The 26,367-nt window shown below is 49.7% G+C and overlaps 1 protein-coding gene across 2 annotated transcripts in view; it reads right to left on the bottom strand.

Annotated features, from left to right (window-relative positions):
- Positions 1 to 5,019: 5,019 nt before the first annotated feature.
- Positions 5,020 to 26,367, bottom strand: part of PRRX1 (paired related homeobox 1) — a 38,541-nt gene continuing 17,193 nt past the window's right edge. The window contains exons 2-4 of one of the 2 annotated variants that reach the window (XM_068416974.1): positions 10,803 to 10,978; positions 10,001 to 10,182; positions 5,020 to 5,234 (exon numbers count right to left, since the gene is read on the bottom strand). In XM_068416974.1, the coding sequence (XP_068273075.1) occupies positions 5,096 to 5,234; positions 10,001 to 10,182; positions 10,803 to 10,978 (497 nt within the window). In that variant the 3' untranslated portion in view covers positions 5,020 to 5,095. Of the gene's footprint in view, positions 5,235 to 8,471; positions 8,531 to 10,000; positions 10,183 to 10,802; positions 10,979 to 26,367 lie in introns of those variants that run through there. The other variant, XM_068416975.1, reaches the window with a different exon arrangement.

Genomic DNA, 26,367 nt, shown 5'->3' with positions numbered 1-26,367 from the left:
TAATCCAACACCTGTTACGATCAGAGTAAGAGGAGCTAGATCTACTCCTCCTGATCCCAAAGGGAGGCTGTGATGAAGATAAGCAGTGTCACTCCTTGTCAGAAAGTGGTAAGCAGGAGATAGGACTTTCCTAGAAATGTGAAGGCCAGGTGAATTAGGTATCTACTCTCATGGGTGGAAGAAAATACTATATGGGTGTAATGCATGGTCAGATGTTCAGGAGATACCTGCAGAAGCAGCATGTGGCAGCCTCCCCGCACACAACAGCGGCTGCATGCGGGAAGCTGCCACACACTGCTTCTGCCATAACGTTTATTGGTCCTGCTGGGAAATCCAGGCCAAACTGGGAGCTGGAGCTCTGTGGGGTGTAACTTCTGGTGCATCAGTGACCAGCAGCCATCAGGTGAGGAGCCACAGCACAGCAGTGCCAGGTGAGAAGATGGACACCTGCCCAAAGGGAGCTCAGGTTTGGATGGATATCTGAGGCTTGTTTCAACTCAGTCCAAACCACTATGGTCTCAAAAACAACTTGGAAGCTATGCTATTTGCAAGTCTACTTCTTTTGGCAACCAGAAAATAGTAAGAAAGAGGCTGATGTTATTATAATTTCAGCTTCAGAGGGGTGAATAATCAGCTTTGCAAGGAATGCAAAGTTGGCTGACTGACTGCTGAGGGCTTTGCAGAGATACCCATCTCCTCCTAACAGGGTCTCTCTGTGGGCTGGGCTGCTGAAATTTAACTGTCCCTTGCATTCAGCCTGCTCAGCCCTACCGCACACTGCCCATGGAAGATGGGAAGCCAGATCAGCAGGGAAACAGGAGGCCAACCCAGGCACACTCCAGATTCCCCCCATTTGACTCAAATCTGTATGAATCTCTTAGAGACCAAGAAGGGAAGTCACAGAAACCCACCAGCCCCAGACCCCCAGCATCTCCCTCCCCCCCCCCAGACCTGCACCCCAACAACAGCTCCCAGCAGAGACCTGGTCTCTGAAGCACAACTCACCATCTCCAGACCAGCTTGGTGACTTCCCCTGGCAAAAGCTCTTCCCCAGCCCCTGCCCCACCCCTACTTTAATAGGCTACCGCACTAATTAGCCCTCATTAGCCTCTGAGCTCCTTCTGACCATCTCCCTTGCTTTTCAGTGGAGCCTTTTCACTCCTGAGCCTACCTCTTTTTGCTCCCCGCCCAGGTGGTGGGATTCAGCCCTTTTCCTCTCCTAATTTGTGGCTTTCCTTCCTCCCATCCCTCTGTGCTGGTCACCCACCTCCCAGCGCCCACGCAGGGATGCCCAGCCCTCCTTTCCCTCTCTCCTCTGAAGGGAGACCCCCCTGCACTCCTCCTGCCCCACTTTCAGCCCCACGCTTGTGTCTCACCAGCCCAATGGGGTTGTATCGACTCTTCCTGAATATCATCTCTCAGGAGAAGTGTTCCCAGACCCAGCCGATGCTATGGGACACCTCAGGGCAGCAACACGCAACACGTATGTGGCAGCTTATAGAAAGGATTGGGGAGTCTTTTCCCCCTTTTATTGAAAATGATAATTTCTATTCTAGTGCAAACACTGTACATTTTACATCACAAAGCATGAGATAATTTACAGGATACACTTCCATCTGGGAATCCCTCCCATGGCTTCACACGTCAAGCTCTACCAGCCTCATCAATCATCTACCCCTGTCATGCTCAAAAATCCCACTTAGAGGGAATCAGCCACCTATTTCTGTGTTGAGAAAGGGGTGGAGGGGCTGAGAAATCAGCGTTCGTACAGAGCAGGCGAAAGGAATGTGCCTCAAGACCATCTTCTCCCCTGAATGGTACTCAAACTTAGTGATAACTGGGTAACCATGGCAACTTCCTAGGAGCTGCGACCGAAAGTCTACTAAAACCCTGGAGAACTCCATGCTTTCAGGATAAGGCCCTTAATTTGCACATATATTTACATGGTTCAATAAAATACAGATTAAACATACACGATCATAATATTTCGCTTTGGCTTGATAGACAACTAGACACTGCCTGTTGGCTGAGGTCATCAGCAATTAAGAAACAAACAACAAAACCCGTCCATTCATCCAGCCTGACTCCATTTAGCAAATCCTTCTAAACGAAGCAATATTGTCTTGGATACTCTGGTTTACGTCTCGATGTCGCTCAGCTCAAAGGTGATGTAAAGGTCTCATCTGGACTGACAACAGCTGTGATGGTATCCTCAACCAAGCTGCCCAACCCAAGGCAAGACCCAACCAAAACTGGAAGGGCAAAAGCTTACACAACCTTCCCGCAGGAGCAGCCCCACACGAGTCAATGCAATTCCTTGCACGAATAAAGTGAGAAGGGTGAACGAGGGTTCGCACAGGCATTTATGTGAGCCCCTTCACATAAACATCATAGCGTGGGGGATATCTCTGTCCACAGATGGATAACGGGGTACCAGGAGGTTCATGCTCTCTGAACTGTCTCCTTGCTAACTTCAGAAACTGGTGCCCATACACAGACACCAAAGCAAGCTGCTCAAGGTGATTTTTTTCTGCTGCAGAAAAAGTGAGCAAAGACTACCGGAATCACAGGCCACCAAGATGTTGAAGGAAACAGCTGAAACCTCCAGTGTGGACACTAGGGCAGCCTCAGGCCACCACAGGGGAGTTCGTTCAGGCTGCTGTCACTGCTGGGGGGGTGGTGGATTGTGAAGGAGGGCAGCAAGGCAAGAAGAGGGGACAGCACCAGGCTAAGGCACTCAATGACTGGTTCAGCCTCTGGGTAACATTACATTGCACTGGGTCCTTTTTCTTCCTGATCGTGCAGGACATATTCTTCAGCAGTTTCTCTGTGTAGGCACAGGAACCAAGAGTGCATGTCTAAGTGAAGGCTATTTCCAATGTGATTACTTGGCTCTAGGAGCTGGAACCACGCTACTCTTGACAGAAATATTTTGGTTTAGAGACATTAGCTTCTCCAGACTAGAGGAAAGCCCAACAAAAGGGATCAAACAGAAGAACATCATGGGTTTCTTAAAACACAGTGCTTGTCCAGGCTCACCTCCCATGCTGGTGTTCTGTCTGCAAGCGTAATCTGCAAATTTTAGCTTTTTGTTCTGATCACAATTAGATTTCTTCTTTTTTTCCTCAAAAATATCCATACAAGGAGAAAAAAAAATTCCAGCAGCCATACACACAATCATGAGCACAACTTACACCAGTTTGGATTTGGGGCTTTTTTCCCAGTGTTAGCTCAAATACTTTGGCTGGATTTCCATTCATCCTCTGCCAGTTTAATTTTCACCTTCACTTCAAAGAGGTTTATTTCTCATTTCCTGCAACGTGCTGTTTTAGACTACCAAAGCCCACTGTCAGACATCTACATATGCCCAGCATGTCTGCTGCAAACACCAAGATGGAGACGTAAGTCACTCTACCAGAAGTATCCCTCATGGCTGAGCTTCATTCTCCTTCCCTTATGGTCCAGCCTGGACCATGGAGCAGCTCTGCTACCTTCAGTGGGACTATTCCATGGCAAAGTCCCCCTCAGTTTGGGCACGTCTCCTACACAAGCACTATTTGCCTTAAATAAGCCCCCTCCTCCCCCCAAATTTGAAAGAGGCAAGCATCACCACCAACATGAAAGATCCTGATTTCCTCAGGATGCTTGCATGGAAGAAACCTCTTTTGGGTTGCATCTCCTCTACTCTTCACAGAGAGAAGGAAATTAGATCCTAATTATCTCTCCAGGCCCCAGAGGGAGGACAGCAGGTAGGGAGAGCAAAGGAGAGTGGTTAAGGCTACAGGACAAGTCTCATTGGGCAGTGTTATGGGAACTGGGGGGAGATAGGGTCTTCGTGTGGGATGCTCCCTGCTGAGACATTACCTGTCCTCAGAGAGGCTGGCAGAGACTTTCCATGGGGATGTCCTTGCATGTTCCCAAGAGCCACGTGAACCTATCTGACTGGAGCGGAGATCCTCATCTTACTCTATGAAGCTGCAAATGCCCATGGGGAAAATCTGCAAAGGAGCCTGGCTCCCTCCAGCGCCACTTCTTTGGGGTTTCTCACGGGAAGACGTGAGCTGGCCGTTTCAAGTGCTGCCCGAGGCTACCGGAAAGAGCTCTGACAAGGGTGAGAGAGGCTGTGGCTGGAATTTCATCCAAACATCCCAAACATTTTCAATGGATTTTATTTTGTTTAATAAAAAACACCAACCAAGCTTGCATGTATATCTTATATATATAAATATATACAGTATATATAAAACAAATGCATCTGGACAACGCCTTTCCCTGTGGCGCAAACTGTAAGGCATAGAAAGGGGTGTCCTAACAGTCCTATTCTTGGCACTACAGAGCGACCCCCCCACGACACCTCCCCACTCACACCCTCACATTGGCTTTTCTCTCTTCTTTGGCTTCTCGAGGCAGCAGTGCCGGGAACACTCAAGAAAGCAACGAAGCGTTGCGAAGCCCAAGGAGGTCTTCTTCACATCTCAGACTGGTCCAGGCAACCTGGGCAGGATGACCCCATCTCGTTGCACTAACGGGCTTCTCGCAGCCTAACGGTAACGGCGCTGCCTCTGTGGCACAAGGGGCTGGAGGGATGAAGGGTCAGGTGGATACAACAGAAAGCGGTGGCCAAACAACTTCTTCTTCTAGGGTGAGCTGGGGCAGGGGGGAGAGGAGCAAGCTTTGCATCTCAGCATGATGGTGGGTGGGACGTGTCCACGGGCTGAGATCGGCAGAGGTTTCTTTTTGCAGTCCCATATAAAAATGGAAACCGACAAGGGTGAGACTGTCCTTTACTGAAGCAGCTCGTAGTATATTGAGCAGAAGCAATAAACCTGACAATAACAAGAAAAAAAAAATGGTGGCATTATCCCAAAAGGAAGGAGGAACCTTGTCACTCACGAGCGGTTCAGTTTGCTCCCAGTTTGGTCCCCATGTTCAGTTCCGGGTTAGGGTTGGCTTTTTTTCTTCTTTTTTTTCTTTTTTTTTTTTTTTTGTGGGGTTTTTTTTTGCCTTTTTTTTTTTTCTTTCAGCACAAACAAGTTGCAAAGCAGGACGGGTGCTGTTGTACTTTCTCCTTCTGCAAGGCAGCTGCCTCCAGTCGTTAATTGACTGTGGGCACTTGATTTCTCTGTAAACTATATTCCTTTGCCTTCAGTCTCAGGTTGGCAATACTGTTGGCCATATTCATGCCCTGTGCCGGGCTGGTGTTGGTACACGTGGCGGAGTAGGTGGCCATGGCGCTGTGGGACGGAAAGAGAGAAACATCACGTCAGACGTGGTCTTCACACCACGCAGAGAGCAGACGCGCACCGCGGCGAGGTTAAACCCTGGGGTTTCCATGCCCACGGGATGTGCTTCTTATGCGAGCAGGGAATTATCACTACTTTTTATTTAACACCCCTGTAGAACTCTCCGCTGCAGTTCACTTACCCAGGGATGGCCAATGCCAAAGCTGGCTGCAGTCAATAGGAAAATTTCCATTTCCTATTTTCCAACCCAAAAGGTTTACAATGAGGTCAGGGTGCCCAGCCTGCCAGTTAGACCATTGTCCTTAAAAGTATTCCCACTGGAAGCAATGTCTTTTTGATGAGAGCAACTGCTGGTTTTATTGCTTGTGAAATCACGTCACTTCTGAAACACATGTTACATTAAAGAAACACTCTGGGAAAAACCCATTTCAACAATTGTGATGCTTTTTTGGTTGCAGCTGTTTGGAATGAAAATTTCCACATTTTTTCCCCTCAAAACTTCAGCTGATCACAAAGACTATGCCTTAAAGGCTGAGAGGAAAAAAAAAAAAAAAACCAAAACATTTTTTCTCTCTTCAAATCATGACTTTATTCATGGAAAACATTACTTTCGGCAGCAGAGGCTGAACAAAGATCTCCAGGTCCTTTCTTATCCTACCAAAAATTTCAAATCTGCTTTCCAGGCCACTAGAAAACTTGTTTAACCCATGTGTCCCAGGTTTCTGCGAAAAGCAGCCCACCCTGCCCCAAAACCCAGCAAACTATCAGACCTGTTGCATTTCCTATATGTGGGTTCACAGATCAAAACCAGTTGAAAGACACAGAGTGAACTAGAGATGCCCGTTTAACGCAGCCAGGGTGTTCAAGAGGAAACCACAACTGCTCTCCTGGAAGCAAGCTCAGCTCTGGTGCTGACCCTTTCCACCTGCCTGCCCGGCTGGCTCACGTCTGAGGCTCTGGGAAACGCTCTCCTTCATCCACAGCCCAAGAAAGAAGACAGCTTGTTTTTTTTCCTTTTTTCTCTTCCTTTTTCTCCCTTTTTATTAAAATTTCTTCCAGCGCTGACCTCCACAACTGGAAGAGCCTTTCCAACAGCAAATCTCCCTTGAGGGAAGTGGGCATTTGCTGCGCAAACAGATCAGATCCAGGTCGTGAATGTTCGCCCCAAAGCGCTGCTGGTACCTCTGACTTCGTAGGGCAGAACTGACCTGCCAGGAGTTTAAATGCAACCTAGTGCTGCCTGAATCCTCAGCCTCCACGACATCCAGGCCAGGTAATACTAGTAGGTCCCATCCCAGGCCAAACGACTCCTATTTCCCACTTTAAAATCAGGGAAATAATTTATTCAGGGAGGAACTGTCATCTTTGCATCAGGACCGGTGGAAACACAACAGCTTACACACATGGAAAGGACGGGTAGGACCCGTAGATATAAAGCTGCTTATGCCCATCCAGGGAAAAGCACTGAAAACTCTCCGTGGGAAAGCAAACACTCAGGACACTTTGAGAGTCTCTAACAGCTGCTGGAAGGACATGGAGGATGGACATCAAAATACACACATCAATGCAGGCTCGACTCTGCCCAACTCGGGGTGCATCGGCTGCACTTCGCCGGGGTCCAAGATGGGCTTGCCTGGAGCCTTCCCCAGCCGGCTGCGCACCCCCCAGTTCCCTCTCTGTGGCTGGGTTGGTGGCTTTACCCTCTCCTGCCCCATGAGAAGCCAAGTGCTCCCTGCAGAGGCGTTGCAAAGTTTCACAAGGTGTGTAGCCAGTGGCTACTCAAGCACCCCCGTTCCCACCTGCTTCCCCAGGGTGCATCTCCCCCATGTTTTTGTGCTGGTAGAAATTAGAAGAGCCTCAAAGATACTCTAGATCAGATAAAATAACAATTTTCAGTCTCGGGTGTAAACTGTCCCCATTCAAAACCAGACTGCTGCCCAAGTCTGGTCTAAAACTCCAGGGAGCCTCCTACTCTCAGCTCCCCAGAGGTGTGGGGAAAATTACTGTCTCTCAGTGAAATTTCTGCTAAACCCAAAATCTCCAGAAACGCTCTCTTTTAGCAAGTTATTCCACAAGGAGCAGCGCACAAGAAGGCCGTCTCCAAACATCGGTATAGCTTGAGGGCTGCTCCAGAGACTCTCCAGGGTCCAATAAGTGTTGAAGTCACCCTGCTGCCCCCTCCCTCCACCCCATCCAGGCACAGAAAGAGTTTCCTTCCTCTGCTCAGCCGCCCGCTTTCATGAAACACAGAGGAACATCATGTTTCTGCGGCCTAAAATCCTTCTTTCAAATATGGTTTTCAATGGCCCGTGGAGTCAAAGGTTGTTGGAGTGGGAAGTGCAGACTGACAGCGTGACTGCTAGTCTTGTTTTCTTAGGAACCTACGCTAAAAAATGTCCAAGCAAAACATTTCAACTTCAAAAAAAAATAATAGTATCTACTTGGCTATCTATGTGACACAGATCTGCAAATAGCTTTGGTTGACCTGTGGCTGAGTGTATTTGGAGAATAAACACACAGATTGAAAACTTTCCCCAGATCTAAGAGTAAAACCAGCGCTGGCCGCTCAGCCCTCAGCCCTGCTCTCAGCCCTCTCCCAGTCCAGCCGTTAATCAGGGGCTGGTACAGCAGCACCAAGGAGAAGGGGAGGGGGCAGAGGGCCATGCAAACACTCTGCACGGCTGTTTTTCACCAAGTGTCCAATACTTCAATAACCCTCCTCAGTTCAAAGCTTTAATGAGGCCCTGACAACCTGGCCCAGGCGCCCATTAAGATGAACGCGATCGCTAAGAGATGAACAGTAGGATTAGAAAGCCTGGGGAGCGCAAAGTGTCTGGGGGTCCTGACTGCCCCGCATTGTGGAAACCAGCTGCTCTGCTCCTCTGCCAATGCCTCCGACCCCTCTGCAGGGCAGGGGGAGGGTGACAATCCATCCTGGTTTGGCAACTCATCCAGCTGGGACAGCTGTAAGCTGCAAATGTCTTTGCTGAAGCATCCTGGCTTAAAACAAGGGGAAGATACCAAGGCAATGAGGATGTGTCTTCACACTGTGGAAAGGCACAGCCAGTTCTGGACCTCAGGGGGTCCAGAAAAAAAAACCATCCCTAAGGCCTTCCCTTCTCCCTTGCTCTCCTTATTCGCACATCCCAGACGCGTTGGGCTTCTTGTTGCCCAGAGTGGCCCCAGACAGCCCTTCCCAGTGTGCCCCTGGAAGTTACCTTTGCAGGGTCTTCTCCTAGAAGCCGTTATGAAGTCCCTCGTGTAAACAACATCTTGGGAGGGACGATCTATTTTTAAAAGTGTGAGAGGTAGAAGTAAGCCATGAGCATTCAGTAGGGATCTGGTACTGTGACCAGAGCAGTCTCAGCAGGGTGGGGAAGGACCTGTGCTTCTCTCCCCTGAACTCACCACCAAGAGTCCTCCCCAGGAGGCTACACCAAGGAGCACTTCACAGAGAGAAAGCCTTAACCCCAAAAGGGGGATTTTGCCAGACAGCAGTCCTCAGACAAAATCCAAAGGATAAGTCCATTGCTAAGACCAAACTGGGGGTCATCAAAAGCACCCTTTCCAGTACCTGGAGTGGGTGAACCTATGACTTGTTCTTCTGGAGCTATAGAGTGGATGAGGAGGTCCCCACGGCACTGAAGCAACAAACTATCAGGAAGGCCATGTGTTTGCAGACGTAACTGTGCAAACAATGCTTGGGGTGCAAGAAGGGGGTCAAGGTGACCAAGGAAGAGAGATCCTGAGCATGGTATGGCTCCCAGAAGACAGCAGGAAGCTGGCTGTGACCAAGCCAGATGAACACGAGGAAATCCAGCCAAAGGCTCCAAGGTCCTGACCAACAATAAAGCCACTGTGCTAAAAAATACCCACCAACCTCATTTTTAATTGCTATGAGCCAGCTGGCTCCCCACAAACCAATATATCCTGTGGATCTTGCACCCACACCCAGTTCCTGGTGGGCTGTGGATGGCATGGAGAAGGACAAGGAGGCCTGTGACATGCACGGACATCCCAGATCCTTTGAGCAGACTGGGGTTGCCACATTTGCACTTCTTTCCTGCCACCTGTAAGCAGTGTTGGCCACAGGAGATGGACACTGAACACCAGTCTGCCACCCAGAGACACCTGGTCCTTACCGTGGGCAAACCACAGCACAGCACAACGGCGCAGCTCGTTCACACACGTTTGCACTCCAGCAACTAGAAAGTAACTGCTCACCGGTTCAGTGCTGACCACCGAGGCGAGGGTTGGGAGAAACATGCAGGGAGTGAGTTCCCAGCCCTTCCTTACATCCCAACCAGTGGCTGCCACGGGACAGCCACAGAACTCCCTCTTCTGGCCGCTGTCTGGTGGCTGATCTGTGTCCCATGGAAAGGTTTCTTCCTTGCTCTAAACTGGATGCACTAGGGAAGCAAGTGCAACCCCTTGTGTGTCCATGTATTTCTACCTAATCCTCTTTTGAAACTTCTTGAATCGCAGAGAGAGACCACCAAACAAGAAGCCACAACCTCCCACAGAGCCAGCAGCTGGAAAGCCACAATGATGCTGAACCATGACCACCTTGCAAGCCTGGCAGTGAGATGGGGTGGGACGGGAACAGGTAAGGAAAACCAGCGGGGAGGTCAAACTGCTGTATCCTCCAGTTGTCCCATGCAAATATAAACAGCCCATTAGAGCTGTCCAAGGGCCATTCTCAGGCTGCTCTACACTACACCAGAAACTGGGCAGCCCCAGAGGGGTTATTCACTCACCTGTAAGGCGAGGCGGTACCCCAGGAGAGATAGTCGGTGGGTCTTGGAGCTGGGCGAGGTACTATGGGCTGCTCCACGGCAGTCACGTCCCCTGAGTAGGATTTGAGCAGAGAGGCATTCTTGCTGGCCAGCATTGCCCTCTCGTTCCGGCGAAACTTGGCTCTCCGGTTCTGGAACCACACCTGGAGTGGGAAGTGCACAGACCCACCAACCGTCACAACCAGCTCTGCTGCACCACTCACCCTTTCACCACACCACCTCTGCCCTGCTGGGCATGACACGACTCTGTAAAAGCAGGCTGCTTTGGCACGCCTGTCACTGGAAACTCTAATGACAAGACAATCCTTACATCTGCCCTGATAAAGCCCTCATGTGAGGACCTGGCTCCATGAGGTCCCTGTGGGACCAGGTCTGTCCTGTGCTGTAGGCAGCAAGGCCTGGGAGTGCTGTACAACACATCATGTGCCATGGTCTGCTTTGGCCTTCAGAAGGTGTGGGCTTGCAAGCTACAAGTGGAACAGCTCAAAATAATGTGAGCAGCCTGAGCACAGACATCCAACATCTTGGCCTTGAACGAACCCTATGAACACATGTGACTGGGCAGGTGGTAAGTATGGTGGCAGATCAGGTCTGGCAGTCCACCTCAAGGCATGGCACGCTTGGGACTGCAATACACCATGACCCAGAAGCTTGGTGACCCACGTGTGCCATGCAGACCTCAAAGATTTCTACTGCTGTACTGGAATGGCCTGATAACCCTCTCCTAGGTGAGGCGTGTCTGGGTACAAGCTGTGGTGATCACCTGAACTCTGGCTTCAGTGAGGTTGACTCTGCGTGCAAGGTCTTCCCGTACAAAGGCATCGGGGTAGTGTGTCCTCTCAAAGACCCTCTCTAATGCCTGGAGCTGGCTGCTGTTGAAGGTAGTCCTGTTCCTTCTCTGCTTTCTTTTCTTCTTCTCTTCTGAGTTCAGCTGATCATCTAGGAGAGACAATTGGAGATGTGAAAGGCTAGAAAGAGAAGAGCCCACAGCAACGGGGTGAATAACCTCAACGGTATCAAGATGGAAAGGGCTTAGGAAGGGGCTTGCAAATTTCAACACCCCACCTTAACCGTGCCATGTTAGTACCCATGTAAAACGCAGGCAGAAAGTACATTGACATCAAACATTTATTTCCCAGCTCAACTGCAAAAGATTTGTAACAGCTCTCTCAAGTGACCCCATGCCTCAGCTTCCTTATCTCTAAAAAGAAACAAAAAAAGTCCAATATGCATCTCTCCATTCCTGACAATCCTAGAAACCTTTTCTGACCATAAAGAATCACGAACCCCTGTTCTCTCAGCTTCACATTTCCAAGGACTGCCCTTACTGGGGCATAATACAGCCCTCGGGGGTGAGCACGAGTCTTGTGCCAGCTCTTAGTGACTGTGAGAAGGTGTGCCCGTCTCTGAGTAAGGGAAGGGGAAGGAAATGGCCGTCACTCTGGGCTTGACTACAGCCAAGGTGGTGCCGTTCTCTGTACGTAGCTCCATTTGGCTTAAGTGAGGACTGCATTCTCTTATCCTCTTCGCATCCAGACCGAGAGGCGTCGGTTTGGGCAGAGATGGGGAGCTGTGAACAAAGAGATGTCAGACGGTGGAAACAAAGCGTGACCGATACGGGCCTGAACAGGAGGCAAGCACAAAGGCCAGTTTCACTTGTATGCTTGCAAGCCAAGGACATGGAAATACAGTCAGACAGACAAGGAGGGCATTGCAACTGGGAAGCAACAACCCAGTAAGAGAGAGACTGAGCACAAGCACGTTGGATACTGCTGATTGAAGAACAGTTGTGTGCTCTCCAGCACCCCCTTGCCTTGCCCACGCCAGCAAGGTGGTGAGAAACAAACTGTAGGCCCCATAAGAGCACGTATTGTTTTGTGCCTGGTTTGTATTTACTCCAGCAATAAACCAGCACGTCCATACATCTGGGGTCACACTTATTGCTACTGCCTATGCCTACGCCTACGGTCACTGGAGAAACATCAGCGCTGAGATAACTATGAAATGGCTTTTCTTAGCACGTACCTGCTCTGCCCCATCTCTCCTCTTTCCAGTGCTGTTGGACATGCCAATGCAGCAGCAGTGATGGAGCTATCAATGCAAGGGCACTTGCGGGTACTGGTAAACAGGGAGCAACGGCTCCAGGGGATTGAATGCTCTTTATTAGGACAAGCTGGAGGCTATGACATTGCTTTTGGTTCCACCCCTCCTGTACCGAAGTATGTTCACTCATCATACCAGCCACATAGCACAGCAAACGCTTTGGGAAGCCACACCGCAGGAAGCGGAGAGCGAGGCACCAGCCTCAGGAGCAGGAGGCCACCACTGCCTCCCTACAACAGCCCTGCGCAGGCTGCAGGACAGGACTGGCAATGCCGTCGCCTCGCACTCGTCCCTCTTCAAGCGCTCCAGTATGTGTGGGGTCCCACCAAAACCACCGAGGCTTCTCACGCTCCTGCAGCCCCAGCCTTCAACGTTCCCAAGCGCACCAGGCAGAGCCCCAGGTGAGCAATGTCAGCACGGTCCCACTGCCTTACACAGAGGAACAGTAGTTACACCTGGGGGGATCTGAGCCAATACACGTGTCAAGCATGCACTAAACTATATTGATCATTGTATCTATAGTAACACATGTGCTAGTGAATTATATCTTAAGTTAATCACTGAGCATCTTGGCCCAGACAACAACCTCACCACTGAGAGTCCAAGGGCTCGACCTGCTATATACAGCTGCAGAATATCCCCTCAACAGTCATTGCTTTTGCCATACAGAAACATGACAGCTCCCTTCATCCTCCTGTTCTCGAGGGGGTATGTAAGGCACAGGGAGAAGCTGACAAGGAAATTAAAGTCTACGCTTGTTGTCCTCACCACCTGTTTGTGTTGCTTTTCACAGCCCATCTGGTAACCGTTACTGCACCTGAACGCCTTTGGAGCGAGGCCCGTCCATTTGGGAACAAAAGGACATTCCTCTTAAATTAAAGTAGGCTTTTGAAATTCCTGCAGGTTTACAGCTCCTCCGTCCCCAATCCTTCTCCGACAGCTTGATGATCCCCAGCAGACTCCTTTCCAGCCTGGGGATTCCTGGGTGCAAAAATACACCCTTGGTTTTCGTGTATCCGAGAGGAAGCATTTGGAGACCAGTTTTTAACAGGCACGTTGAATCATAACGCGTTACCTGGGAAGGGACTTGCAGAGGCAGGAAAAACAAATGCACGTAGGAATCCCAGGGCGTTAAAACAAGGCTACGGGTGAATCTCTCCTGCTGAGGTGGTGGGAAGCAAAGCTGTGAAGCAGAGGGATGGGATTTAACCACTGCTTGTGCAGAAGGCCATGAACGTGTTTCCACTTGCTGGGGGGTTGAGCATCATTACAAAGTCCGTCCCATACAAAGAAGCAGACAAGTCCCGCGTGTTCCTCTCTTGTCACATCATCAAAGCCTTTACAAAAAGGGTCAGCGGTTCCCCCTGGCTTTACTGGCGAGCTTCAACGTGGTTGTGCTGCTGCGCACCACACGACACAGCAAACAGCGCAGAACAAGCCTCGGGGCACGATCGTCCCTTCGAACGGCAGAGACGCTGCAAGACCAGCTGCCGTAGAGGCCAATGTCAACGTGGGTATCTGGCCTCCTTCTGAGTTATCCATCTGGTGCTATTTTGTGATCTAAACCTTGCCTATGTGGACTGCATGAACAAATGAATAAAAGCCTTTGGGACCCCTTGGGAATCCCCTCCAGGCCTCTGAAGCATCAGTTCCTGCCCAGAAGATGACACTCGGCTGGAGGGAGCACAAGCCCAAGGCTGTCTGGCCATTGCTCAGATCCTGTGTGATGGTTACACATGAGGAAGGGTGAGCACATTGCTCTGGGGAGCAAGCAGGAGGGCCAAAGCCTGTAAAACACCGGAGAACAAGAATCCCTCCTGCCAAGCACGTTAACACAATTTGCCTGGTTTCCTCCCAGTGTAAAGCGAGACGCCGGTGATTCACAGCTCACCTCGTAATTACCGGACCCAAAAATAGCAGGGCCAAGAAACGGAAAGTTGCAGGCAGCGGCCGTGCTGCGGTGACTCACGGTTGGGTCACCATTGGCCAACACACCTCCAGCACCGGCCAGCACGGAGCAGGGACGTGAGTCACCCCCTTTTTCCAGGACGTCGCTGGATGGAGGTGGCTCGACAGTGAAGCACAACCTGTGACAGGCGCCAGGATTTTGAGATCTCCTTTCACCGCACCTCTGGAACAGCACAACACAGCTAGATCCAAATGTCTACAGGAGTCACTTGGGCAGCAGGAAAAAAAAAATAACAGCCATATTAGCCCAGAGTGCCACTGGGTTGATCACTGCTTGCGTTTTGCCATGCAGACATGCCATATGTTGATTACAAACTGCTAACGAGGGACTGCAGACACCTAAACCCCAGGTGTCTGCAAATGTCACCTTGCTCACAGCAGTCACTGGCTGCCTTCAACATGTCAGCAGGGTATTTTTTTTTCCCCTGCCATTATTTCTTTATCAGGAAACAACGCTGAACACTGAAAAATGGTATTCCTAAACAGTGTTGACAGCACTAGTGACTGGAGTCAGCAGAAACAGAGAGAAGAAGAAAACAGCTCTAAAGCTTTTTAGACGGGTCAGAAGTCTTTCATCAACATTCTTTTAATCAGAAACATTTTATTACAAGCAGCGTTCTCAAAAAGCTGAGCTGCTCGCAAACGTGTCCCCCAGAGAGATCGAAACGCACGTTCTCCTCTCAGGAACCCGACGCTGGAAAATCTGGGAATTTCATTCCAAAATCCCAACCTTTCATGTTGGGCTGGGGGATTTTGTTTCCTGTTTCCACGTTTGCGTTTTCCTGTGTTATTTCTACATTCACCCATGACACGCAGATCCTGGTGTCAGACACAAAGGCACTTCTAGGACGCACCAAAGCATTTTTAATTGCTCCTGAAAGATACAGTACGAAGCGTCCTATCCTTTTTCCCTTCCTCATGATGTCTCCTCTTGCAACGAGGCAGATCCACACTTGAGGACGCTCTGACCTACGCTCCTTATTGCCCAGCGGCTGTCCTAGTGTCTGTGCCTGTCACTGGGCTACCATCAGACGGCTCCTGCTGGGGATGCCACAATCAAAATACGATGCATTATAAAGCAAAACTGAGCTGAGAACTAAATGCCTACATATGAGTTACAAGATCAGGGTTTTTTTCCACCAATACTTGCAACCACGACATATTTTGGATTTCCAGTTTGCAGGAATGCTTGTGCATACTTGCTTTCCTTCCAGGTCAGAACAAAAACTAATTTCCAGATGGGATTTATATTGTGTGGGCAGTTTGGAAAAGTTTTGACCAGTTCTATTAAGTCCAGAACCAGCTATTATAGGACATTAATTGGATCCGAATTGAAAGTAAACAATTGGATTTAATTAAGTGAGGGACGGAGACATTTAACCGCAATATCATATACGGTAAGGCAGGAAAGATTTGTCACTTCGGTTATATAAACTGTAATCTGAGAAAGGATTCCAGGAAGAAAATAAGGAATCACACGATAATCACAGCCTTCAAAATCAGAAGTTACTGCTAAAGTTTGAACATGGATTAAAGAAAAAAACAAATAAATTATTTCACAGGGAAAAAAATAATCTAGAAACTAAAAACCTCAAAACTAAAAGCTTTTTTAAATGAAAAAAAGCCCTGCAAGTCAAAAAAAAAAAAGTTTTATTTGGAGTGGTGGGGAAAGAAAGGAAAAGAGAGAATAGAAGGGAGAGGAAAATTTTTTCATTTGGTTTAAAGTTAAGTTTTAAGAAGCTGGAGTGGAAATATTTCCGCGGGTTCCCCCAGCTCCAGACAGACTCCTCTCCCCAACATAAGCCGATCAGTTACAGCCCTTTGCAGGCTCACGTTCCAGTTTCATTCGTGCTCTGCTTTGCTTTCAATTCATTATATCCCTCCAAAATACTTCAACGCTTTAGGTGCAGGGCAGCTTTGTCAACTTATATCATAAAAAAAAAAAACCCCAAAACTCAAACCCAAAAGGTTTAATCAAAGCTAAAACAAGGCACCAGGAAGGGGAGCGGGAAGCTGGGATGGGGACATACAAAATCCTGTCCAGAAACAGCCACCAGACACCAACGACGCTCAGCATCGAGCCCGGCCAGAGCGAGGGTCACCCTAAACGAGATGATCTCAACCTGCAAAGCCACTTTCCAGCCTGAAAATATCACTTTGGCAGAAATCAGGGAAAAAAGCCTTGCACCTCTATTTTCCCCCAGCTTGTTTTCCGTGTCTCTAACCAGACTGGACGGCCAGGTCCATCGCTGGTGTTGCAGCCTCCCCTCCCGAGCATCGCCTGGAAGGACCCCGCTCCTCCGGGCAGCAGGAGCCCGTCACCCAGCAGCACCCATCACCTCCACCAGATGTGAGCAGGGGCAGAAGAGGGGCGAGGGGACCCATGTGGACAAGATTTCGTGCTCAGAGCTGCCTGAAGTATCTGTCTAAAAGGTCCCAGGAGAGCACAAACTCCGGTTTATACATATTTCAATGCATGAAAAGTATTTTCAAATGGAAATAAGTTTTAACTTCAGGGTACACAAATACGACACTGAGAAATAATTACCCTACACCAGACATCACAGATGCAGGCAATACGGAATGAAGATGACGCTTTAAATACATTAAGGCAGGAGATGCCTGCATTAAATCCCATACTGAAGCTTGCCCTGACGAGCAGCGATACCAAGCCCAGCCGTACAACTCCAGTAACAGCGGGTGTGTATTTGTGATCACAGGTCAGACCGTGGAGGTTTTTTAACTATAATTTTTCTCCCATTACACAACACTTGCTCAGCTTTTTTCTAACCTTTGCTGTTTATCTGTTTGTTTTTTTTCTGACCCATCTGTAAGCAAGATCTCAAATTATTTCAATTATACAGAAAATTCAAGCATCTGAAGTTCCAGTCTTGTTAAGATCACCAGGAACACTGGGAAAAAAAAAAAAAAAAAGAAGAAAACAAAGAAACAGATGCTGTATTTCTTTTAAAAGCCTTTGCTTTTGCTTAGCTCGTAAACTAGTCAGGTTCAATTTTTGCACATAAAAAATAAGTTATTTTGTGCATGCGGCATGGAACGTCAGAAAGGCAAGACTGAATTTTTCATACAAAAACTGAGCTTTAATATTAAATGGAAAAGCGTGCGTATTTTCAGCGTTACTCGGGGGACTACAGCAGTTCCTCTCCGAAGTGTCTGCAATGTGGAACCTATCAGGATAATTCTGAGCTGACCGCATACAAACAATTACATATCATTACAGAGGCGTGAATAGCTTTTGCATGGATAGCGTGCCTATGCTCTCCCGTCCCACTCGGCTCTGCCTGCCAGACGAGGGGAACCCACGGAGGTCCTGCACGACTGCGGCTTCACCAGTGCCGACGAGGGGAACCCTAGTTGTCCCCCACAAGGACAGGCACTCGTGCAGAGGGACCTCCCACCTGTGCCATGGCCAAAAGGGACATTTCCAGTTGGGTTTCAAGGCACAGCACCGATCGGTGACTCTTGCCCACCAGGAACAATGTCTTGGGGTTGTCACCTTCCTGGTGGAGAGTCTGCAGATACCTCTGAGCTCCTGAAGACTAATTTCTAGCATGCAAACAGTCTTTACCTGGACTTACTGGGACCTGAGCGCAGAGGCATCTCCCGTGCTCTGCTCTGCACTTTTGTGGGTCTGCAGAGCTGGGGATCAGGTCCCCCTGCAAGCCCACCCTGCTCTGCTCCAGACCCACAGACAGGGCATGAGCTCCTCCCTAGCAGCTAAGCACCCTCTCCTACGGCAAACGTAAGACAAAACTCCTTCTCTGGGTGGTTTCAGCTCTGGTGCTCTGCCTCTCATCTGGTGGGAACCTGCAGAGCACATGGGCAGTTACAGTGGCTAAGATATGTATCCTCCCTAACCACGTCAACGTTCCTGCTTGCTGGAGTTGACAGAATAAATTATGTTCGTGAAAAGAAAAAGTAATCATGAACCAAAGGAAATCCAGAGAGTCTCCCTGGAAAGACATGACGTTAAGTGTTACTGGGAGAACAACATTGCGGGGGCAAAAATTTACATCCTCCTCCAGAGACTGGTAAAAAGCCATTGAAAGTCCTCCTAGATCCCACAGACCAGGCTGAGTTCGGCTATAACAGCTCTGCTTTCATATTCGCTAGGGTTTTCCTTCTGGGCATCCTACAGCTCCTAAGGCACATGGCTTAGTCCTGCTCTTCTAACAAGCCTTTCTGCCGGGTCTTGGGGTCAGAGCGTTCCCATAATACAATAAGCACTGTATGGATCTCATAAGCTCCAAGGCACAGTATGTTATGTGTTTGGAATTCCTTGTATGCTTTTATACTTTGTTTTACATATTGTAATTTTTATATGCATTACCACATTGATCCTTGGAAAATTAATTTAAAAAAAAAAAACATATAATCAAAAGCAAACACATATTTGAAAAGCCTGCCAGCGGCAAATCGTGTTCTTTCTGTGAGACTGCACTTTGTAACTGACAAAGAGACCAAACCACCAGACCATGGCGGCAATCCAGCGGGGTGGATTTACCAGTCTCGGGAGGGGACAGGATCCAAGGGGCTGTAGTCCCCCCCGAGTCCCTCATTAGGGCAGCCTGATGCCGCAGAAGCGTTGGACTCGTGACAGAGGAGCAGAAACGCGACTGCACAGCTCTGCCGGCCAAACCCCACCGCCATACCCAAAGGTATCATATCCACAACGGGTCTGTGCTTCCCTGCGCTGCACTCCTCCGCAATGACGTCCAGCCACTGGTGCCGGTACGGCCACCAGACCCTCCCTGGAGAGCTGGAGCACCTCAGCCTTCACAGCCCCTTCCTTATTCTCGGGTAAGACCTGGGATCAGCGTGTTTGGCAGCACTGAACGCACGTAAAGTCTTGGCTTTCCAAGGTCAGGGGTATGACTTCCAACGCCCACATCCTCTTCCCATCAGCTCCCCTTCCCATGCCATGTGTCCTGATGTTTCATCTTAGGAACGGCACTCACACAGCCAAGATCAAACTTCCTAACACCCGCCCTGCTCCATCGGTATTTTCTCATTTCCAAAGCCGCCTCTCTACGCTCTTGGCCCCCTCCCTGCCCTAGTTCTTTCCAGATAACGTTTTTCTCCAGTCCAGCACCCTTTCTTGCCCTTTCTGCAAAGGCTGAGTTGTGTAACGCTGCCCTTTTAACCCTAACGTGCACGTGGTGTGTACCCAAACCAGCACAACGGCTACGGGTATTCTTCTTAAGAGTCAATACTGCTCTGAGCTTGACCACGTAATGAGGACTTCCCCCGCAGGAGCAGACTGGTGCACCAGGAAGGCCAGTATCCACCTCCACCTGGATACCACCGGCTGCCTCCAAGACAGTGGCAACAGCTGTCACGACAATTAGGCAAGGACAGGTTGTTCATCTATTTTCCATGCTCATATTCCCCTGCAGCGAGCTCCATACGGTTATACAAAAGGCACACTTATTATTTCACCTGCTTTCCTGTTTGATTTACCTGGTATCCCCTTTCTCTTTACGTACAGAGGTGACCCACAGACCAACAGCTGGACACGAAATCACAAACAAGTGTCACCTACGCCTCAGGTCTCAGGGATCAATATGCCCTTCGACACCAAGCTGCTGGGACAAGACTTTAACAAAATACAGAACGTGTTAGGGAGACTCCCTCATTGCAGGGACCAAGTGTGGGGTGGATTTTGATTCCTTCCACAGGAAGGAGTCCTTGGGAGAGAGCAAGAACGATGTGGTGCTAGTGCTTGGGCCAGGGGTTAATGGGGTGTACTGGAGCCAGGAGCAGAAGGCTGACAATATTGCACCAGGGTGGTACACCCCAGGCTTTTCAAGGTCTCTCCAGCCCTCAGAGTAGTCCCTGAAACCAAAACAGACAGAAACCGCTTCCACGCTCTTCTGATGGCCACAGACTGAGAAGGCTGAGCCTCCCTGTTAGTACTCACGTAGAGGGATGCATCAGCCAGAAGCCACGAAGCGGGGACCCTGCAGGCCCCCTCCCACTGCACACCCGCCTGAAGGCTGGGCAACACCGCTGTTATTAAATTTTTCTCTTATATTTAAAAAAAGTGGCAAAAAATCCCTACGAGCTTCAGCTAGCGAAACTTTCTAATAGGGAAAATGAGAGATATTTTTGCAAGAAGCAGATATGGGTAAAAGAAAGAACAAAGAAAGAACAAAAAAAGGGTTTTGCCAAGACAGAAAAGGGCTGCTTTGGGGGGATTTTTTATCAGTCCATATATACATTGCAGATGAACCACTTGGCATTTCAGGCCTTTCAGCTGGCTCATTTCCAAACGCCGTGGCAGCCGTGAGAGCCTGCGAACGTTACCCAGCGATCTCCTGCCCGCGCCAGGAAAGACTGACTCAAGCTGAGCGGCTTCATGAATGTCTCCGCTTGTCCAGGTCCCCACGGAGGCCCACCATGCCGCTGGGAAGTGCCACGATCGAACAGCCCCATCTCGACTGGATCTGGAAATCCACTCGGACGCGGGTTTTTCGGTACGCAGGACCCGCGCGAGCAGACAGACAGTGACCGGGGGGATGCGCGCGCCAGCTGGCCCCGCCGGTAGGCAGGAACGCTGTTCGCAATGGATATTTCATCTGTTTAATTGCTGAAATATCCAGGACTGCAAACCGCGTGGCACAGAACAACCGTGCCAGGACCACGCGGCGCCAAGGGCAGGGAGAAGGGGAAGCGCTAACGACGGCGAGAACATCGAAACCAGCTCTCCGAAGGCTGCGCTCCCCTTTCATTAGCATCCAAGAACAAATGTGTTTCCACCAAATCAGACCACCACTGCCATCGCCCCTACCAAGCGAACTGAACCGGAGCTGCTGCAGAGCTTCGCTTAGAAATCCAGATTTTGACCGCTAATGCATTTTATGGGTCCCTCTTGATCACGACTGGAAAAACGATGGCATCCGAGATCCAGAAATAACAGAACTTGAGCCTGGCTGTCAGCATCCAGCCCACCTGCCTCTTCCAAGGGCTGAGCATCCTGACCAGGAGCGCTCTTCTCGGGTGGGGGATAAAGGACCTTCACATCCCGCATCGCTACGGGAGGCAAAGGGATTAGAGCATGCAGGGCCATTTCAAAACAACTCTTTCTCCTTCCCAAGTCCACAGTGAAAACCTCTTCTAAGGCCAGGGGACAGGGAGGAGGGACAAGGCTGCTGCTGGGCTCTGGGGGCTTTTTGCTGGACACAGGGACATTCAGCACAACAGGAGGGCGGATGGGACGGACCACGGGCTCTGCGGGATGTGAAGGGAAATCGGGCTCAGATCCACCTCCATCCTTAGCCTCTTCTGGACGGCGAATGCATTTCACATTAGCTAATAAATTGCTGCATCTTTTGTTTCTTAGCCTGCTGGAATGATGAATATTTTGGAATGTATTTTGAATGGTTCCCTGCCAGAGTCAAACAATCATCTAGAGATTTTAAATCAAAAGGCTGAAAAATGGAAACCTCTGTATTTCCACAAAGTTCACTGCAGTTTGAAAAGCGCCATTCCCAGCAGAGGAGGCAGAATAACGATTGTCAGAGCCCCTGCGAATTGGGGCAAACGAGGGATATGTTGGAAACGACAATCCCTAACACAGTAATAATCTTTGCCTCCAGGTGATGAATATATTATAGGATATCTGCTTATTGCTGCCCTTAATCTGGCTGAAATGTCAGATAGTCTAACCTGGAGGATCAGACAATATAGGGGATCTGTACGGGGATGCAGGATACCTCAGCCACAAAGCACTGAGAGAACAGCAGATGGATCCCGCCATTCTAGCACAATTTAACAGAATTTAAGGCTTTAAGCTCCAGCTAATGAATCGCATCCATTGCCAGACTAGGCACATCCTCACCTAACAGAGGAGTATCTCAAAACCAGCAAAAGACTTGACGGCTCACCCAAGGTAGCACGGTTGGAGAAACACGACGACGCACCCGTGCTGCGCCCCATCCCCCCTGCTCCAACCGCTACATCCCACCAGCTGCAGGACCCCAAATCCCTTCATGCAGACAACCCGTCACCACGCAACGAGGGCTGAGCAAGCTCAGCACAACCCCAAAGCTTGGACGCAAAGTCTCCATCGATAAAGGAGACTGGTTAAGTGGTCCTGTCTCATTGGAGCAGCCCCGGATGGAGCAGGTCCAAGAAATCAGCTTCTCTCTCCCCCGTGGAGATGGGCTGTCTAGACACATTGGCAAAGCTGCACTGCCGAGTGCACAGTGCTGCATCCTTCTTGTACAGAGCCTGTCACATACAGAAAATTCCTGTCCCCTGGCCCGTTAGCATGGGCATTTTTTCAAACTTCCTAGTGTCAGTCACGTCCAGAAATGTCATTTACGTTTAATCAGAGATTTTTAAACAGATTTTTTTTTTTCCCCTAGGAAAACATCTTATTTTTTTTTATCAACTCTGGCAAAATCATTTGCTGGTTATTTCATTATGTCCATTTTTACTAACAATTAAAGTAAAAATAAAATGAGTAGAGTAGAAAGTATTTTTAAGCCAAGAAACACTGATATTTGAACATGAATTGCAATGGATAACCTGGTAAAAAAAAGTTCTCCAAATAATAAAAAAAACTATTGAACAAAACCTATGGGAGCCGGGTGATGTTTTTCACTAGAAAAACAACGATGTTTGAGGATATTGTGCCTCCGGGCCACACGCAACACAGTACATCAGTGTAGGTTTAAAACGATCCCTCTCCAGTCCCTCTCCTGATGAACAGATCTCCAGATCAAAGCCCTCCTGAAACCCATAAATGACCTTCCACCAGGTTCAAGTTCATGGGGGTCATTAGCATATATTATACAGATTTCTCTATCATCAGAGGTCCTTCAAACGAGCTAGAGGAACGTGTGTCAGGACTGGTGCAGGTCAAACAGCAAGTGCAAATTCAGTCTTGCCCTGGGGGAAAGGTGCACTGACGACACGACTTCATCGGGTCTCTGCCAGACTCGCGTCTCTGGAGCCCACGCTGTGCTCCCAGCTCTCAGTGAAGCTGTATTTGGGGGAAGAGCTTTGGGAGATGGCAACAAAACCAGCACAAAAGCCAAGCTGGGGCCAACAGATAGAGGAGCAGGGTGGGATTTGGCAGTCAGGGAAACTCCCCGGCTCCAGCTTTCTAAGCGACTGTGAGCAAGCCAGTCTGCTTCTCGGCGCCTCTGTCTCCTTCCTCGCTTCGCCTCACCCATCTGTTTAGACATCCCACTCTTGGAGGACGTCTTGTGCCACTCTCTTTGCTCATAACACATCTAGTAGTCCTGTACTTACAGGGGTGCAGACAAAAACCAGATCACTTCAAAACAAACCTGAAGTGGGATGCATTCACATTACAGTTGTGCCATTCATACTGTTGAGTTTCACAACATGGAGAATAAATTAACAGCAAGTAATTAAAACACTTTCAGTATATGGTATAAAGGTACACAGCAGCTATTTCATTTCAGTTGCATATGCAAACACTGGCTGATGTATTTGTGGGTATTGCTGACAACCTTTCCTAGCCATCATCAGTGCTAACAGTGAGGCTCCACATCGGTGCTGGCTCTGCTCTTAACCCTCGAGAGAAAAAATGTTGGCTTTGATTCATAAATGAAGGTAGATGGATTTATTTCAGGTTAATGGGGCTTCATAGCAAGGTGTAATGGCACCCCGACAGCTGATGGGCACCACCATGTCCCTGGGCCGAGGCTTACCCAGGCCAAGGCAGCACACAGCTCCTGTAGCTCGAGCTCAGTCCCCTCTGGGTCAGCCACAGCCGTGGCCGTGTGACGGTGGGTGAGCACTGAGCATCGCCTGTACGGGGCCCCGGATCGCCCCACTGCTGCGGCGTAGGGGCTCCCTCTGCCTCAGCAACCTACCAAACCATCATCCTGGGGCCTGGATGTCTGGGTCGATTTAGACAGAAGCAGCTGTGGGTTGGGCTTTACACTCTGCTCCACCAACAGCATCCCTTGAGCGGATTCTAAAATCACCTCATCCCTAGGAAAGAAGGCTCAGCTGCTCCTGGCTGCTCACAGAAACCTTGAGAGCCTTTGGCTTCACTTAGGAAATCTTCACCAACCTCTTTGATCACAGGAGTAAATGCATTAGTGAGCGTGCAGGTGACCCTCCATCAGAGGTGGCTTCCTCCCTCCTCCTCCTCATGCAGCTCTCCACACATCTCCCGGAGAGGTGCATCAGTGATGGACACCATAGCTCAGGCTGAAGGCCTTCTCCTGCTAGCCTCAGGTCCCAGCCAAGCGCTGGAAGCACTGGCAGCAATGCCAAGCCGGGACTGGTGAGCAGCCCTGAGCAGCCAGACACAAAGCTCCTGGCCATGGACCACTGTAAGCCCGCATCCCTGCAGGCACATCCCTCTGACCAGCCCCAGGCCATTCACACCAGCTCTCCAGGCTCCCCCTTTGGTCACAGAAATTCAATTCAAGTGGAAAGACTGAGATCTCAGCATGGGAATCCAGTGTCCTAACATGCCAACAACTGTACTTAGTGCCATGGTCTAGTTGACATGGTGGTGTCAGGGCAATGGTTGGACTCGATGATCCCAGAGGTCTCTTCCAACCTGATTGATTCTGTGATTCTGTACCTGCAGCCTGGTCGGAGCCTGGATTTTCTGAGATGGGTCAGTTGGGAACACCCTTCAACTTTGGGCACGAGGGACAACTATAGAGCAGTGCTGGGTGGACCGAGACATCCCCCGTGCAGGTCCTGGAACATGCACATTGCTATGCAAAGACCACTGCCATGCAACGTGGTGTAACAAAGATCAGAGCACCCAAAGAGCCACAAACCAGCTCGGAGAGAACTAAAGCAGAACAGTCTGGTCCTGAAATAGGTCCTCTTTTTCTTTTAAGCACAGCTCGTTAAATGTTTGCTGGAAAAACAGAAAAGCATTTTCCACAGAGAAGAGGACATCCAAGAAAAGCCCTTTCGGACATAAATTGGCAAGAGGCTCCCAAGCATTTATCTTCGGCATAGAATGTGCTCTGTCAGGAGGGCTGTAACTAACAATACGCTGAAAAACACGCCACAGACTTCCACTGTATTTTATTTGGCGCTGAGGGGTTATTCCCTAGCACAAAGTATTTGCAACTGGCATCGGTTAAACGAGAAATTACAACCTTCAAAAGACCTATTTAGCGTCAGCTGCAGAAAGTACGGAATTTGCCATCGGCTTCGATGACAACAGATTATGCCCCGTAAAAGGCTGCAAACACGCTCGATTACAATGCTCGGCGCGAGCTGCCGGTTCGGCGGGGGGACGGGGGACTCGGGAGGCTGCCGCCTGGTTTAGGGCTGGTGACACCCCTCTCCCCACGCCTTCAAACCTCTTTCCATGGCGGCTTGCTGAGCGCGTGAAAAAAGGAAACCTCAGAGTCGGGAAACCTTGCTGGTGTTTGCTGCAGACAAGCATCATGTCCACGCTCTGGGGAGAGCGCGTACGCCTGGGGCAGGGAAGGATTGTCACCTGGCCCCCTGCGCCGGGCCAGCGCTGCCTCGAGTTAACCTGGATAAAGTGACGGAGATTCTCGGTCCAGAAACAATCCCCGCCTCAGCGAGCTGTACAACGCTCCCGTCCCCGCGCTCTGCTTCGCTGCTCCCTTCCTCAGCCTGAGTCAGAGAGGCGCAGCTCCAGCACACCTACAAAGATTGGGGTTCGCTGGGCAGAGACCCTTCGCTTACCTTGCCCTGGCAGGATATTTAACCATTCACAGGACTCGCACAGTAATAACAGAAATAAAAGGGGAGAAAGGAGCCTTTTGCACGCCACTGCAGCCTGCCCCGCGTTACCATGCACTGCACCAGTGCCTGTAAAGCCCAGCTGCCTGCACAGCGTCTGCAGCCTTTGAGTTAACCCCTGCTCCTGCAAGCCCGGGAATTGTCACTTGTCTCAAAACTAAGCGTGTCTGTGAGCCTTTATCGGGCTGGGGGAGAGGGGATGGCCTTGCTTTAGCTGTGACAGCCAGCACCGTTCACGGACAGCAGAAGCAGCCACGATGGGACCAACCTAAATGTTCACAGACCCTAAGTCAGACTCTCACGGGATCACACGATTGCCTCTGCGGGAAACCGGCATCAACACAGGCTCTGGACGGGCTGTGCCTTCTCTTGGGGCACCTTCTGCTTTTTTTTTTTTCTTAACCTCAAAGCTTGCTGGGACTCATCCTTCTGACTTACACACACTGCCAGAGATGTACTTTTTTTACCCCAGGTTTTCACATGACTCCAGAATCTGAAGCTTAAAA

The sequence above is a fragment of the Nyctibius grandis genome, chromosome 21, assembly GCF_013368605.1.
Source record: "Nyctibius grandis isolate bNycGra1 chromosome 21, bNycGra1.pri, whole genome shotgun sequence".
Classification (NCBI taxonomy): domain Eukaryota; kingdom Metazoa; phylum Chordata; class Aves; order Nyctibiiformes; family Nyctibiidae; genus Nyctibius; species Nyctibius grandis.
This window is presented reverse-complemented; position numbering and strand designations above follow the sequence as displayed.